At 52.0% G+C, this 17,552-nt stretch overlaps 1 protein-coding gene across 12 annotated transcripts in view; it reads left to right on the top strand.

Moving 5' to 3' along the window:
- agrn (agrin) overlaps positions 1 to 17,552 on the top strand; it is a 154,670-nt gene that overhangs the window by 55,742 nt on the left and 81,376 nt on the right. For 11 of the 12 annotated variants that reach the window (XM_081706892.1, XM_081706886.1, XM_081706889.1 and 8 more), the window contains one exon: positions 13,183 to 13,218. In XM_081706892.1, coding sequence (XP_081563018.1) covers positions 13,183 to 13,218 — 36 coding nt within the window. Of the gene's footprint in view, positions 1 to 8,931; positions 10,365 to 13,182; positions 13,219 to 17,552 lie in introns of those variants that run through there. The other variant, XM_081706893.1, reaches the window with a different exon arrangement.

The following is a 17,552-nucleotide window of genomic DNA, read 5'->3' on the forward strand; positions in this document are numbered from 1 at the left end:
AGCCCTGTTTTTGCACATGTTCCCGCTGATGTCCTTCTGCTAGAGGCATCCAATCTTCCTCAGAACGCCTCCTTACCCAGACCCGCCCGGATACACTGGCCCTTTCTGCTAAAAGCCTTTGGTATCCAATCCTTATAATAGATTTTATTTCGATTCATTTCACTAAAGCTCGACAGGCCCGTTTTTACGGCCGTATGGGAGGACGTCTTTTATTGTGTCTTCAGAAGGCAGGCGAGGCGCATTCGTTTCTGCACTTATTAACCGTAATCCCCCGATCGCTCTTTCAAATGAAGTGGTTTCAGATGGTAGTGCCCACATGTCCCTACAGCCTGGCAGAACGTAGCTTCCTGTCTGACCACGCCAGTCTCTTACGCCCAGCAGTTAGCGCGTCTCCCCCTGTTGCCTTCTTGAGGAAATGTTGACGCGTCGTTAATACCGGAATGGATGGACTCGTAAGGAAAAAAGCGAGAAGGTGATGACGAAGACTTACGGAGTGAAATCTCAGATCTCTGCCCCAGTCCATCACCCGTCTGTAATGTAATGAAAATTGATTTCCGAATGAATTATTCCAGACTCTCAGTCTTTTATAAACCAGTAACCTCTTCTGTTGTGCCACCCTCTCCAGGATGAGTTCATTTGCTGCTTTCAGTATTCTCATCCGCTGCTCCAACCCTCCCTCTCTCCCTCTCTGTCTGTATGTGTCTCTGCTCCTTGTGTCTGTCCTCCCATGTTTCAGCGTCCAGTGATGTAACTCGGCACAGCTCACGATAATGGCAGGCCATTTGGTCGAAGGAAGCAAAAACGCAAGGCTCGGGGGAGGGCTGGTGCGACGGTTTTATTCAGGAAGCGATGGAGATGAGCGTTTTCTGGGCGAGCGGGCGCCGGGGGGTGCGAAGGCTCCAAGGTCCGCACAGAGGCAGACAGACGGAGAGAGGGAGAGAGAGGTGAGACGGAGCAGCGGCACAGCTGCGCTCCGTTTGGGATGAGCGTCCTTGATCCCTCACCAGCCCCCGCTCCACGCCCACGCTGGCGGAGGCTCCGGAGCGGGTGAGGGTGTGCCTGGATGATGACTCCCTGGTTCCCCCTCTGTCTTCTTGCCTAGTGTATGATTGCTTTTGGCTGGTTCCCACCTGCTCCAGATGTGTCCTGGACAGGGGCCACTGTCAGCAGGCTGTGGTCAGCGCTCAGCCCGCACAGCTGGAACTGGCCAGTTCCCTGTGGGCAGGACAGTTAGACACATGAACAGCACACACAATTACACTTGTACATATGTTCACACATAAACGCGCACACACACACACACACACACACACACACATGCACACATGCTTGCTCGTAAATATGCACAGACTCACACACACACACACACACACACACACACACAAACATACACTCGTATATATGCATACACTCGCACACACGCTCAAACACACACACAAATAAGCATACACTCACCCTCACATACAAACATAAACACACACAGACACACACACTTATACATATGCATGTACTCACCCTCTCACACACCCACCCACCCACACACACACACACACACACACAGTTTACCAGCAGGCAGTGCAGCCAAGGCTGATAGCAGATTTTTTCCTCAGGCAGATCCTGCCACAGCTGTTCCCCATCCCTGGTCCCCTCCACCCTTTTCCCTCCATCTCTGTCTCCTCCTGTGTCCCTGCTCTGCACACACACCTCGTATTGCTTTTCCTCACCTCCCCTCCCCTCCGGTCTCTGTTACCCCCGCTGTTGCCCCTTCTCCGTGTTGCTCTCGCCTCTTTGCCCGTCTTGCCTGCCCTCCCAGTTTGCTCTCATTTGCACCCCAGTGTTTGTATCTACCAGTCCTTTTCCGTGCTGGTCTCCAGTCGGTCGGTCTCTCCTGCACGGCGCTGATATTTATTCCATGGGTCCTGGGTTCACCTTCACCTCTCACCTCCAGACACTCTGGTGAGTGTAGAGACAAACGGGCCTCCTTCATCTCGTTCTTCTTCTAGGCTCTCAGTCTTTTCTCTCTCTCTCTCTCTGTCGCTCTCTCTCTCCATCGCTGTCCATCCCCGTCTCTCTTCATTTGGCCCACAGTCAAATTTGATTGCTTTCACATATTCAATAATGATCCGATCCTTCCCAAGGAGAATGAGAACAGAAAACAAGTTACAATCATGTACTGACACAGTCATTTCAGCAAATGATGGCATCTTATTTCAGTGGCATGTCTGAACCCATGAATCCGATCAGGAAAAATCCAATCTGATGTGAGGATTTCATCAAGCTGTCTAAATGTAGTGCCTCTCTCTTTCCCTCTCTCTCTCTCTTTCTCTGTCTGTTTTTCTGTCCATGTGCCTTTCTTCAATTTTGACTTAAATGAAAAATCCTGGTTACATGGTGGAAATGTAAAAAATGGAGATGGGTAGATAGATGGATAGATTGAGTAACTGATTGATTGACTGATCGACAGTCAGGTTTAACTCTTTGTCCAGAGCCTTGGTGTCACCGATTGAGGTTAAAGGGGCGAACACAGCTAAATGAGAAGCAAAACCAATCAACCCCCTTCTAATTCATCACAACCCAAAAACTGTAATGACCAGATTTATTGCCCAGATCAACTGGATGGCAGTCCTTTCTCCTCCATTGTGCTGGCCTGGTCCCTTAAGTGAGTTCATGTTCTTCTGCCTCTTTGCCTCACAAACAATGGCAGAGGAAAGGAAATAATACACTGTACAGTGAACAAGAAGGCGGATTTATGGGATCACATGACCGCAGCCATCTAGCATGCATGGAGCTAGCCTGTTGCCTGGTGAGGAGTCACATGACCGCCTCTGTCCCCTGGGAGTCGCAGTAGGGGGAACAGGCTCAGATCAGATGTCCAGATCTGGTGATGAGTGTCAGGAGAGAAGCGTGTTGGGAAACCGAGGTGGGGGATAAGGAATAGGGAGGGAATGTGAGAAACGCAAGCTGTGCCTGGGAAAAAAAAGAAAAAGTTGTCACGAGTGGAGCTGCAGAGTTGCAGATGGGTAGAGAGGGAAGAGAGTATAGTAGAAAAGATTCCTGCAGGGGCATTGAGGGAGCGTGTAGGAGTCACTGTGCCAGCCCACACCTCCAGGGTTACTCATTATAACTCGGAAGCGAAGCGCCAGCTCCATCCCAGTGTCCTCAAACAGAGTCATTATCTCCTCCTATGTCCTGGGCGTGCGCTCACAGGGCCACGAAAAGGCCAGAACGGCACGAGCCGTCCGGATGGAGCTGCTGCCGTAATGCTTGGACCCGTCCGATCAGGTTTTTGATCAGAGCTGTGAAAGGAGCACACGCGTATGGTGAGAGAAGCAATTTCGAGGTCTCCGGGTGGGGTCCCGTCGCCGCGGCGTGTGGTGACTTTGCTAGGCTTCATCCCTGCAGCCGTGCGCCCGTCTTCTGCGGCAGGGCACCTTCGTCGGGCAGCCGCCTGGTCCCTCCCCCAACCCCCCCCGCCCTCGCTGTTTGCCGTGACGGACAACTCAATGCTCGCGTGATCGTGGATCTCATTCCCGTGTGATTGATTCTCTACCGCCTCGCACTTCGACAGGGAGACCCCCCCGTAACCCAGACACCCTTCTTAGGCAGTTTTGTTCCTGTCTCTTCTTGTCCTCGTGGTGACTCTGCATAACTGGCTGCCCGACGGCTGTGGACCGGCCCGCAGCCGTATCGCTCCACGTCCGAGCCTGCAGAGGCCCTCGGGTTCGATCGGTGTTCCGAGTTGGGAACCCCGATTGCGTCTGCGTGGCGCTACGTTTAAGACCCAGCCCGCGCGAGCGGGTGGCAGAGTGCAGCGTCTTCGCTGCCGAGGTCGATAAGGTCTCTTTCTGTAAGGGGACGAGGTGAGGAAACAAACATCACAGCCTCGTTTCGGCACCGCCATCCCCGGCCCTGCGAGCGCCATGCTCTCTCCTCTCACCATTCTTCGCGCTTGCGGGAGCCTTGCTGCATGAACAGACTGCTTTTTTCAGCTCTCTCTCTCTCTTCCATTTTGCGTCTCCGTTTCCTGTACCGGCTGTATTTAGGCACTGGAGAGGGTTTTTCGGGGCGGGGGGGGCAGAGCCTCTCAGGGTGAGAGGAGTCTCTGCTCGTCTTTCCGGGCTGCTGTTCCGGATCCGCTCTCGGCGCTAACGGCTCATTTGCGCTGACGGAACAGGACTGTTTGCCTGCTTCTCTGGAGCACCTGTGACCCTGTGACAGTCACCCCTCGCTGCTAGTCTGGGCCTGGGTCGGGCCACCACCCCGGAAATTACTCCCCGGGGTCGACTGTTTGTTTGTTTGTTTCTTGTTTTTCTCTCTTTTTTTATTTTTGGAGAAACAAATGACTTGTACTGTTCTGCCAGCTTCCCTGTTTCCATTCTCCCTCCCAGTACTCAAGCCTTCCTCTCCGAGCGCACAAAACTTCACTCGGACTTGACAGGCGCCTTTGAAAAATGACTGACTGATGTGGAAGACATGAAAAGACATCTGCGTGTGACGCGAGGACGTGAGGCTCTTGATTTGAAATATAAATAGCTGGAAGTTGTTTTATTCCTAGAAATGCCAGTGAAAGATGAGGAAGCGTGCCAATTAAGATTGCCTTCTGCCCTCTATCCAAGAGGATCGGCCATGAGGGAGTATGAGCACGGCAGGAGGAAGGGGTTAGGATGGGAGTGGGTGAGCGGGAGTTCATTACTGTAAATGCAAATGAAAGGTTCCCAGCATATAATAGCTTGTCACTGTCAGCTCTGATAAGAGAAAAGGCTTAGTCGTGAATGTGGGCTCTCACATTTTCTATTGCTGTGTGTGTGTGTGTGTGTGTGTGTGTGTGTGTGTGTGTGTGTGTGTGTATGGCTGTGCAGTGATGGGACCACGAGCTGCAGAATAATAAATTTCTGGATGGGCTGAAAAACCACTCCTTATAATCCCTGAACAATACTGCTGTACAACGAACTTCTTTTGTGTTTGGGCATGTGTTTGTATGTGTGTGTGTGTGTGTGTGTGTGTGCGCTTGTATAAACCAGAGGTGAAAGGACTTTCAACTGGACTGAGTGTAACTCAGGTCCTCTAACCCCACAGCCTCCGTTTAATTTCTACGAGGATGGGACATTGGCGTCCTGCTGGGGTTAATTGTGTGATGTAATGTGTGTTTCTATCGATTCTGGACGGACAAATGAAAGCAGGCATTGTCTCTGGCCTACATCTCCAGATGGAGGGCCTACAGTGGGGCCAGTGACCTGTGGGCGGGGTTTATCGTGCGCTCGCCCTGAGTGAAGGTTCGAGTGAGGTAACATGGCTAGGAGACTCAGAAGAGATGACTGGCGTTCTATTTCCAATTGCTAAGCAACCTTTCCTGCTCGAAGCCTCAAATGCTATCGGGGCACCTGCCCCCTTCCCTCAGGCGACTGCAGCCCGGCGCCAAGCAGCTGACTTCCTCTGGCTGTTCCCCAGTTCCCCTCCGTCCACTTCTTTAGCTCCGGCGTGCCACCTGCATTACCTGGGAGCTCCATCATCTGGGCTTTGGCCGTCACGGGTGCCAGCTACGATGAAGCCCACTGTCAGACACAGCCACACTCGGCCGGCTCTCCGGATATATGATCGCGCCCCGCCGTCGAGCTCCAGGGTTTGGGCAGGCGTACAGATGCCGCTGTCTTGCATCTCCCGTGGACACGTCCCACCCCCAGATCCCCCCACCCCCCAGGCCCAGTCGGACAGTCCTCAAGGGCTATTAGAGGAGCAGCAGGGGGAAATAGAGCTTGAACAAACAGAGCCGGGGCATCGGGCATGCGGCGCCTGCTAAACGTTGCGGTCATTAGCAGCATGCTAATGCCCCCCCCCACACACACACAAACACCCTCAACCCCCCAGCTTTAGCTGCAGGGCAGTCACCGTGCCCAGCCAAGCCCACCACAAACAGGTGAGTCCTGGGGAACGGGCAGGAGAGATGAGGAACCCCTCCACCCAGGAGTGAGGAGCCTGCTGTGGGAGTAACTCTCTCCTCCCCTCCCCTCCTCTGCATGGAGGCAGGTGTGCTCCCGGAGGGACGCCCTCTCATACGCACAGAAGGGTGCAGATGGCCGTTTTGGTCTGTCCCCAAGCACTTAGGCTGAGTGGCAGTGACAATCCTTGGCCCAAATCAATACACAGCGTGTCTTAAATGCCACTGTGCTGACTACACATCCACTAACAGGGTTACGACTGGCGAGGGAACATTCCCTAATCAGGATAAATGGCTTTTATCAGCTTTGGTGTGTTGGAAAGTTTGCCAACTTCACACACAGAGCAAATTTTGATTAGATATTGTGACCAGGGAGCCAGACAACACTGGTCTAGACAGTAGTGGGACTCGTTGGTGAAGTTCTCCTGCCGTAGGACTGGATCAGGACTGGTCTTAAGCAGCATGGAGTGGATTTTGTTTTCAGAACATAAATGTGGACATAAGTGTTTGTGATGCAGCCGTAAAGCTAATGAATCAAGCCAAATACATTTCCTAAACCCATCTTTATTGGTTGACGTCTTTGTCACTTGAGTTTTTTCAGTAGGTACCTGTGCTGCTCTGCACGTCAGCTTTCTAAGCATCGTTTATCAGACAAGTCGGCTATCTTAGCTGTGCGAATCTGGTGTTCGAGTACGTTAAGAGCGTTCACGTGAAATCTCAGCCGAAATCTCAGAAAGGGACAGCCGTTCGGCATCCGCCACAGATGTCTGGATGCTCGCCGACCGGTTCTGTCAGCGTGGCGTCTCGCACCTGGACGCTTCATGGCCTGTCCAGCCTGCGCAGGGGCGGCAGGCGACAGCTGTGCTCCTCCCCTCGGTCACCGGCTCCCTCTTTCTGTTACGTCGGCGCGGTGGCGCGGTGGATGGATGAGGGAGTGGGGGGTGGGGGAAAACCCTGTTTCTCGTCCTCACGCTTGTCAGCAACTGCACCTCCCCCGCACTCCTCGTGACGGAGCGTCGGAAGTGCTGGGGCGTCCAGCTGCGCCCACGTCTGGGTGGAGGAGCGCTTAGCTAATTCTTGAGGAAAACCGTGCTACTCCCCCTCCCCCCAATCTCATCTCTCTGTCAGGTTTGTCAGCCCATGCAGGGGCTGGCGTAATGAGTTGAGTATTTAGGGAAATCTGCTCGTAATCAACGTGACCTCGTTTATTTGATGTGAGGAGAAGACAATCAAGCTGGCTGCTGGCTGTAAGCCTGGGAGGAGGGGAAGCCACTGGCGTGTGGACAGCCAAAGGGCTACCGGTCGTACGGAGGTTCCAGGGTGGGGCCGTTACGGGACGTGGCGTCTGTGCTTTTGGACTGTATAATCTAATGTTGCTTTAATGTTGGTGTCTCTGTTGATGGGGGTGAAGTGTTTGCCTCTCTGATTTTTTTGAGCCCACTTCCTCCTTCCTTTTGATCCCAGAGGTCCATCGCTCTCCCCCGTTTTTGATCTGTGGTGCACGGACTGGTGTGTGTGTGTGTGTGTGTGTGTGTCTGGAGAGGCGAGATCCCGGGGCTGTCCGTCGCGCTAGATGAGGGGGTGTGGGGGCTACCCACCCCACTCCGTACTGCTGCCAGCTGAGAGCCTGGCGAGAGAGAGAGAGACGTTGACCTTCTGAGATAGCACGCGCATTAAAGATGCATTACAGGCAGCTTTGAAGTTAAATGAGGGGGCTGATTTGTGTCACGGCAGAGCCAGGCTCGGGAAGAGGCCACGGTGCAGCGCACCCTTCTGGCCGCGCTCAATAGCCATTTCTGCATTTTTATTCCTTAAAATGTCACAATGGACTCATTTGTCTCTGCTGGCTGTTTTCTTTAGTTCGGGGGCGTCAGCACGAACAGAGATAAATGGCGCTGGCAGTGCTAGGTGGGGGTGGGGCTACAGCTGGTGGGCAAATTCCAAGTCCCGTTGCAAGGGACCTGGCTGACCCCGCGTTCTGGGGTGGGCGTAACGGAAGCGCGGCCACTGTCCCTGAAGGCCCCTCGAGTCATTGAAAAGGCCACGTCCTAGGAGATGAATGACCTCTGAAAAGCAACAGAACAGGACCTTGAAACTGTGTGTGTGCGCGCCTCTGTCTGTGTGTGTGTGTGTGTGTGTGTGTGTGTGTGTGTGCCTGTGTGGTTGTGTGTGTGTGCCTGTGTGCCTGTGTGGTTGTGTGTGTGTGTGTGTGTGTGTGTGTGTGTGTGTGAGGAGTGGGGGGTAGAGCTGGGGAGAAATAGCAAGCATAAATATTTGACAGATATTTACTGGTACACATGAACACTTGCAGCTGTGTCTGTGTGTACTGAGGCAGGAGTGCCTAAATTGAGGCATCGCCATTTCTCGCTCTTGACCTCGATATATAGCTTGCATCATAAAATATATGATCACAGACGAAACCTCTAGAAATAATATTCGACTTAGGAACACGCATTGCCAACTGCCAGTCCCAATAAATATTAATTTCTTTTTTTTTGCTCTCTTTTTTTCACAGTATGATAAATAAACAATAATGTGGCAAAGTGTCATGTGAACATGAATATTAAAATGTTTTGAATATGACTCAGTTTCACTTGCAACTCCTGTCCCACTTTCAGATTGTTAAGGGTAGAAAAGAAAAGTCAAAGATTTTTTTAAATGCTCATTAAAAGCGTCTGGGAGCTGGGTTCTAAATGACACGCCTGGACACTTTCTGTCCTGCCGTTACACCGCAGAGTGTAGCGCATTAGCTGGTGCTCGGTCTCCTCTTTAAATCGCTGAAGGCTGAAAGGTTTTGACATTTGTTTGGCCCAATCTGTCTTTTGTCTCTCTCGCCGTCCCCTCCACCGAAACACTCCCAAGCGTTCCCGAAAGCTTTCGTTCTTGCTCCCTTTTCCCTCCCTCTCCTCCTGGCTCCCTCCCCCGCCCCTCTGTCTTTGTTAGAGACAGCCCCTCGTCTGCTTCCCCTCTCGCTCTCTCCTGCTCCAGTCAAGGCTGTGTGAGGGTAGCGAGCGTTTCTGCCAGGACCCCTCGGGAAAGCTGCCCCGCTCCTCCGACCAGCCCGTCCCGCCGCCCGCGGATCTGTCCTCGGCGGAGCTCTGGCTAGCTGAAGGGAGCGCACGCTGGCACGCGCGCACATGCACACAAACACACGCGCGCGCACGCTCCAAGCACCCGGTGCCGGGGGAGGGGGCTTCCTATACGAAAAGGTGCCTGTCGGAGCGGTGGTTTTGGCTGCTGGCGAACGCGTCCTCTGAGGATCAGCTGGGGCAAATCCCACAGCACCGGGACGGCGTTGGAGCGGAGGATCATAACGGGGAGAGAGCAAGAGAGCACCAAGGAGCTTCTGCTAAAAACAGAGGAATTGAAAAACCTGAAAGGCGATTTTTCGGAGAGAACTTAACGCTGTCTCTGTAGAAGTGGAGCTTGCTGGCTTTTTTGGAGGAGGACGGTAATGCTGACAGGCTGATCTCGCCAGTCCCCCCCCTTCACTTAATTGTGCTTTTACGTTCCGTGTCAGCTGCTTGGAGCCGGACCAGCTGTGCTCGCACATCGTGGTTGAGGGGGTGGTGTGCGTGCGTGCGTGCGTGTGTGTGTGTGTGTATGAGCGAGTATGTGCCGAAGTCTGTGAGTGTGTGCATTCGACTCCGGCTGCCCTGAGCTATTGAGCGCTTCGGTGTGCACAGGGCTAGCGTGATGCCGGGCTCCAGGGACAACAGCGGCAGCCGGTCCTGACCCATGCCCGGCCCACCATCGCAGGAGGGTGGCACAGACGAACGAGAGAGGGGGAGAAGGGTGAAGAAGGAATACTGCGACCCCCTCTGTTTGCCCTGCTGGAAGGGAAGAAGAAAAGTCCAGCAGAAGCAGAAGAAGCTGTTTGGTTACTGATTTACCGAGTCGGGGATCTGCGTCTGTGGATCTAAAGCCCAAAGTGCAGTGGAAGGGTTTGCGCCGACCTGCCCTGTGCAGGACAGTGCCAGGGACCAGACGCGCCGCTCAACTCCGCTCACGTTCCCAAACGCACACTCGCGCGTATCCGCTCACACGTCCGCACAAACACACACCCAGACCCCCTGCTTCTGGGTGGTATTCGGGACCAACATGCGTTGCCGGGAGACGGCTTCACGCTCGCCGGCGTGTCTTTCCGAAAGCAAGCGCTCCCAGATTTCTCCCACCGACGCCGTGCTGGCCGGACGCCGCTCCAGCTCCTGATCGCACCCTCGGCTCCGCCTGCCCGCTCTCCAAGGGCCAGTGATCGGACGGAGCATGAGCAATTGTCACTATGCCGGGCCGGCGCCCGAGCGGGAGCGCATGTACCAGCACAAGGTCTCGCTGGTGGTGCGCTACTTCATGATTCCGTGCAACATCTGCCTCATCCTGCTGGCCACCTCCACGCTGGGCTTCGCTGTGCTCCTCTTCCTCAACAACTGTACGTCGCTCCATGCGTTGCTGAGTGTTTGCGTGTGTGTACGTGCTCATGTGTCTGTGTGTGATTCTGTGTATTTGTATGAGTGGCAAACATGATAGCGAGGTCATAGGTCAAATTAAATGTCACTTAGTGTGGTTTGTGTGCATGTGTACATTTTGTGTGTGTGTGTGTGTGTGTATCTGTGTGTGTTTGTTTTGTGGTAATTGAAGTACACCTCTTGTGTGCGGTGATGTTCAGAGGGAACAGTACCGTGATGGATTGGTGGTTCAATAAAGATTGATGGCAGTCAAGGAGTAATCCCTAATGGCTAAAATTCAATCTCGTGGCTGACGTGCCGGGCGATTGAGGCTGACGCAGATAAACCGGCCTCATCTTCCAAAGTGCATCCGTCCTTTTCGCCCAAACAAGCAGCGCAGTGCCTTCCCGTCTTTCCGGAAGCTGTGGCATTTACTCTACACAGCAGGATAAGGTGGGCAGATTAAATGCTTTTGGAGGCTGAAGCCCTGGCATTAGCATAGCCGCCTGAGGCTACACCCCTCTCCCTCCGCCTCCCTGCGCCTCCCTGCCGGGTTCCACGCGCGTCTAGCAGGGTGGCTCCACCAAGGTGATTCACTGGTGTGAATGCCGTTAACAATTACGGAGCTTGTGGTTATTTTTAAATTCCGCGTTCGCTCAGGTGTTTCGGCAGACTCTTGATTGCGTTTTGTCACATACGTTCGTATCGCTCACGCCGCTAACTGGAGTGCTTTGATAGACTGCCGAAACACTCAGAAATCTCTGTTTGTTGCTCGCAGCCTGCCGTATGTACCTGCTTTCTGTCGTGCTGCTTCTCAGAGGGAGAGAGGGAGAGAGACCGACAGAAAGAGACTCGCTATGTGCTCGGACAAGCAGGAATGGTGGAAGGAGCAGTAAGCTGGTGAGAATGGCAGCCCTCTACGCAGGCCCTTTCCCTCCCCGCCGAGAGAGCCGCACGGCGCTACATTAGATCTTGATTAAAAGACCTCGGAGGGCCCTCCTTGCCGTCTGGGAAAGCGCGCCCCGTCCTCCCCACAGTGAAGGTGCCCAAATGCGGAGTTCGTTTGGGAAACCGGTCATGTTGCTGAATCGATTTTTTTTTATTTTTTTTTGTCCAGACAGATTCCATTAGATTTTAATACAAACTCGGTTAGAACATTCCATTCCCTCTTCTGAAAGTAAAGTTTAAAAAAAAAAAGGAAAAGAAAAAATGAACATGATGAAGCGAGAGGAGGGCCATTAACGTAGTGAGGGGCGAGCGGGAAGCGTTTGAAAGCGCGCTAGAGAAGGACACAGACCTAAGGTTAGTCATTTCCATTTTCATTTAGCTTGCAGAGGGAAAGGAGACCACACGAGCCTGGAAATGCTTAGCTGAACAGTCAAATGCACCCCAGTGCAAACACAGTGCTGCTCTCCCTGAGAAAACACACACACTTCAAGTGTATATATAAATAATGTGTAATATACTGTGACGAAAACTGTATTTGGCGATGGTGTCAGTGGCTGGAGAAGAGTTATGTCCACTAGCTGGTAAGGGGGAAAGACTCTTATCTTGTCTTTAGATTTACATATAAAACGTACATGCCTGTCAGACCTGCGGGAATATGTAGACTGTCCGTGCTGTGTTGCCAGTGGTCACCTCTGAATGTCCGTGCGTGTTTGTGTGTGTGTGTGTGTGTGTATATATATATATATATATATATATAAAATGTGTGTGTGTGTGTGTGTAGTAGCGTCACTGTGGGAGAGCTGGTGCTCCTATGGCTGTTTTCCTCCTGTTGTTTCATAAACCTGCACATGAAAATCTGTAACTGTCACGACTGACTGTGAAACCAGTTCAGCAGACACTGCCCCCTACGCCTCTATCCCTCCTCTCTCTCTCTCCCTCTCTCTCCCTCTCTCCCCCCCTCCCTGTGCACTCCTCATGCTCTGCTGTTGACAAGCAACTTGAAGTGAACCTAAAATTACACTATTCTGGCAGTCCACTTCTGAGGAGAGCAAAACCTCTTTTCCAGCCCTGTGAGAAGCTAGTTATATACGTGCGTGTACGTGCATGTGTGTATGACAGAGACCGACTGGGTAATCGAGGGGGTGTTTTTTTTCGGGTGTCACTTGGTCCCTGTAGCTACATAAGGAGGAGGGCGAGGGAGCCGCGCTTGCATTAGAGGGAGATTCATGCGCTGCCATGTTGGGAAGCTATCCCCGCAGAGCACAATGCTTCTACAGTTTCTAAACTTCCTTATCGATTTCGCTGTAGTGAAACTAACACTGTGTAAACCCAGTGAGTTTGGGGAGGATCTGTGTGATGTACAGGGCCTCCGTTGTATTAAATTAAAGCGTGTTCGTGTGAGGCCAAAGTTTACCTTAGTGAGCCCGTGCTGAAATCCCCTCCCCCACTTCTTTTGCCGAACGCTATCATGGAGAGGCTAATTTGGCCTGTGTAATCTTCCCTTAGCCCACTCCGCCGTATGTATTATGTGGCCGTGTAGACATGAATCAGAATGCTCGAGCACGCCCGTGGGAATGCTTTGGTGCTGGTCTCATTCTTGATGCACAACACACTAGTGCTCATGCAGCCTTCTGAAGGTCCACGTAGAGAGAAATGATGTCTCATCAACAACGCGCCCGTGCTCTGAGTCAGGCTTGGTATTTTCTCTTTTCTTATCTTCTCAAGAGAGCTGTACTGTGTGTGTGTGTGTGTGTCTGCCCCCAGCATTCAAGATGACTACACCATGCCTTTGGGATGTGTGGAGATCTTCACTTAACCAATGTGCTTATCTTTCTCTCTCTGTTTTTTTCCCAGACAAACCTCAACCCACGTACACCCCGCCACCTGACGGTAAGTCCTGAGAATGCCTTGTCCTGTTCAGGTTGATCATTTGAACCCAGACAGATAACGGCCCCGGCCTCAGACCCTTGATGACGGCATCCTCGCTCACCGAAAGCCCCACAATTATCAGGCGCTGGAGACCAGCGTGTCCGGCCAGAGCCGGGCACATAGAAATGAATTAAAAACATTTTTTTAAAACAATCGCAGCGATCTTTAATTTGATGTGGGATCCGTTGATCCGTTGATCACCGCTGTACACAGGCGGTGACCTGGGTCCTTCCCTCACAACGCTCACGTCACCCTGTCGCTTTTACCTATTTTCTCACGTGAATCTCCATGTTCATGGTGGAGGTTCCATTTCCTGCTGCCGCCTTGCACAGAAAGTCATTAATTAAACTGCAACGCTTTACTGTCAAACGGCAGCTCTCAGCAAGCGCCCTAGACAGGAGAAACAGCTGGTTTCTGTTTATGAATATTTATGCACAGTGGCAGACGACAGGAGGATTGGGTTTGAATCCGCTGGCAGGGTGGTTTCAATACGGCTGCCACCATGAGGCCCTGTGAACGGCAAGGTCACATTGCTAAACAAACACGAAGCGCATGGCCCTCGACGACCCAGGCCGAGGTCAGGCGACGGGATGGCGCCATGTGATGCTCCTCCCCGTCTGGGAGAGCGAAATGCTGCGCCGTCCAGCCACCAACCCCTCCCTTGGAACGGGACCCGGGCAGCAGATTTACGCAGCGTGACTGGCACTCGAAGCGAGTGAAGCTACTTTTTAAAATGCGCCCTAATATGCCAGAAGAGATTAGTGAGCGCCGAGGTGTACAGCAAATGACGAGTGATTGGTTTTGCTCCTTTGGGGTGATGGCAGTAAACTCGGAGTGTGGCAGTCGCCGCCTGAGACAGCCTGGCTTATTTCCGCCCTTATTTTAACCCTTTATGTGCTGTGGGCTATTGATTCCATCCCCCCACCCCCCTTTTCGATGTATAGATATTTATTTAGTGTGAGCAGTGTTTTTCTGCTCCAGTCAAGCATTTAAAAGCTGCAGCCAGCTCTCAATTACGCTGCTAATAGTCCTGTGAGTTTTTCAACAGAGGCTCATGTTCTTTGTGTGGTATGTCACAATATTCTCTCTCTTTCTCCCTCTGTACCTCTCTCCACCCTGGGGCCATAGCCTTCCAAAAGCTCTTATGCACTCAGTGAGGACATTTAGCTGATTAAAGGTATCCTCAGCCCCATTGCACTGTCGTGCCATGTCATTTTAATTTGAAATCAAGCTGCACCGGTCTCTTGCGAAGGCCAGAGCTGCGAGAGAAGAGAGGAGGCCCACACTTCCGCGAGCACGTCCTCCGCTCCAAGGACACAGTGACATTCTCCGACAGTCTCACCCGCGGATATTAATTGCACCCAATCAGGGCACTGATATTAAGGCACGTGTCGTTCGAACCGGCATGGCGCGGCGCGGCGCAGGAGAAATCCCGATAATGAGAGCTCTGGGCGCTTTTCCAGGAGGCCTGTCACCGCCGTTTCCCGTTCAGGATAACGCAGGGTGTTTGCGGCGCGTGCGACTGCAATTAACAGCCGAGTCTCGACCAATAAAAGGCGCTTGATCACCAGCTAAAACCTTGCGAAGTCACAAAGCGGGCTCCAATTAGCAGCGACGCGAGACTGGACGAGCGAGACTGCTCCACCCGCGGCACTGCCGGCTACGGCCGCAGCTAAAGCCACCGGAGTGTGTGAATGCGAAGAAAACGCGTCCTCGATAAGGTCACCAGCGAGACACCTTGGCAGTGTTTCGCCCCCTTAATTAGCTTTGTTTTGCGTCAGAGAGCAGGCTTAAAAAAAGAAATCCCTTAAAGATAAAACAAATGTTCATTTGTAATTAGCGTGCCACGCTAAAGTGAGGCTGGCTCTGAACACACCAAAAGCAAGCCTGGCATCCTTTCTGGGATCGGGCGTTGCCGATTTCGGCTGCACCCACTGCACTGGCCCGTGCCTTATTTGCAGACTATTTGACGGAGCCACAGAGAACGATCACTTGGTCTCTGTTAGTGGTTTTTTTCCCTCCATAATACAAGGCCATTATAAAGTTGGCTTCTCTGTACACACTGATCCAGCCACCTGTCAGGTTGGCACTGGACCGACTTTGGCTGAATGCCAAAGACCGTCCACCTGGGTGTTGTTTCTTATCTTATTGTGTTCCTTTGCCATGCATTTCAAGTGTAAATTTTCCAAATGGGGATATTTCCTCTCTGCCTCAGCCTTGCTGCATAAGTTACACAGGACAGTCATTAGCACAGCACAGTCGCATCAATGTTTATGGGTTTCGCATTACTTCAGCTGGAACTCGGATACCGTTTCTATCTCATTTACTTTCAAGTCAATTTCCATTGGCCCCATATCAGGGCTTGCGTAGAAGTTGGAGAAATCTGGATGATGGAGCCATTACAGCGCCCGTGGCACTAGGTCACCCAGCATCATCACAACTGCTTTTAAATTGGAGCCTTACTGTGAAGTAAATGGAGAAAAGAGAGACATGGAGTTGTAACTGGAGCCCTCGGTCAGCACCCCACCGTCCTCCACGCATCTGTTCTCGTGGTAATGAGTGCACTCCAGAAGAATTCTGCGTCTCGGTTGGTATTTGTCACGGGGAGCGTGTCCTGAGGGGTCGCGCTGTACCTGCACCCATAGAAGATTTTTGAATCGAAGCGATTTGATCTATAGGACTGAGGCATTGGCACAAGCTGGAGTCGCTCCTTTATTGTCTTCGCCACAGGACTGTTTGCGAGGACCCGCCAAACTTTCCCTGCTTTGAAAAGCTCGCGACGCCTCCTCTGAAGATGATAAAAATAACAAATAAAAAAGTGGAGCTGCCATAATTTATTCTGCCATGGTGGCTTGCTGGATGCAGCTGTGGAGTGGTGGAATTAATTATTGGAGCAGCTCCCTTATCTTAATTAAATCTTTTCATGTCATGGGTTTTCCACAAAAGAGCCTTAAAAATCTCGTTCATCTTGTTTTCTTGGGGGTGGGGGGTTGCTTTAGGATGGTGCGTAATAAGATATCAAAGGTGTGTTGTAAGCGTGAAGAAAGGGTCTCGCCAGCCTCCCGTTCCCGGCTCGGGGGGGGCGGCGGGGGGTGGCTTGATGTTCTGAGGATGGCGTCGTGAATTTTTGGTGCCAACCCCCCGCATGCGGCAAGTTCTGTCCGAGCACAAACACACACCAACAGGCCTGTGGACTTCTCAGTGCAGTTCTGCAGCGTCAGCATATACTTGCGTAAGCATCGAGCAGGATCCAGCGCAGTGTGGGAAGGGCAGAAGGAGAAGCAGAGAGCTTGTTTTGACATCCTGGCATGCAGGCTGCCTCTAACAAACAAACAAACAAAAAAACAAACAACAAAACTACAGAAGAGGCTGAGAAGTTTTTTGTGGTTTTTTTTTTTTTTTGTAAATGGGTAGAAAAGCACACGAGCAGTGCAGGTGGGGATCCGTCACAGAGGCCGCGGGGCGAGAAGAATCTCGATCGACGTTTGTGTTGATGTACTTTTGACGTGCTGCGAGCCTTAAGTGAATCGCTTTGGTCAGCGTAGGGCATTCCGAAAGAGAATTCCTCTGTCGTCGGTTCCTTTGCTCCCAGGCAGGCGTTTGTCACCGGCGTCGGGGCCTTTTCTTGCCGCCCCACGCTGCCTTTAGAATCTGTCATTTGTCGCTCTCGCCTCCCGCCGCTGACCGTCGGCTGACGGCGGTATCGGAGCGCGCTGCTCGTCGGCACCGAGGGAAACGGAGACGGAGAGCGGCGAGATGAGGGGGTGGCAGCGATGTTGTTTAGAATTTAATTACTGTAATTATGATGCGTGGCAGTTACTCGTTCTGCGAGGTGACGGAGTGTTGAATGCTGCGTCTGAAGCCCGGCGAGGTGTACGAGCGAGGGAGGACGTGGTAGGTGGAGGGTTTGTTCCATCCGCCGTGTAATTGCAGCGCTGGTTTGACATACAGTCTCAAGGTCTAAGGGTCAGTCAGCATGCTCTATGCAAATATGCTTGACTGGAAAACCTCTCCAGGCTTATTGGAAACTGCGAGAGTCTGTTTGTTGAGTGTAGTACTTTCCAATTTTCAGCTTAATAATAAAGATAATTAAGTTTTATATATTCTTCATCTTTGATTTCTGAGATATTGACTGCCATTTTAGCTCAATTCTCCTGCCCTGTTTGAATTATGTAATGAATAATGAATCTACTGGGGCACTGAGATTATTTTTAATAGATATGATTTGGTTGTGTAATCAGGGCGTTTATTAATCTGATTTTTAGTACCTTGCTTAACGTTATGCTTCACTGTGT

The sequence above is a fragment of the Electrophorus electricus genome, chromosome 24 (genome assembly GCF_041902795.1).
Source record: "Electrophorus electricus isolate QZ-2024a chromosome 24, ASM4190279v1, whole genome shotgun sequence".
Taxonomy (NCBI): domain Eukaryota; kingdom Metazoa; phylum Chordata; class Actinopteri; order Gymnotiformes; family Gymnotidae; genus Electrophorus; species Electrophorus electricus.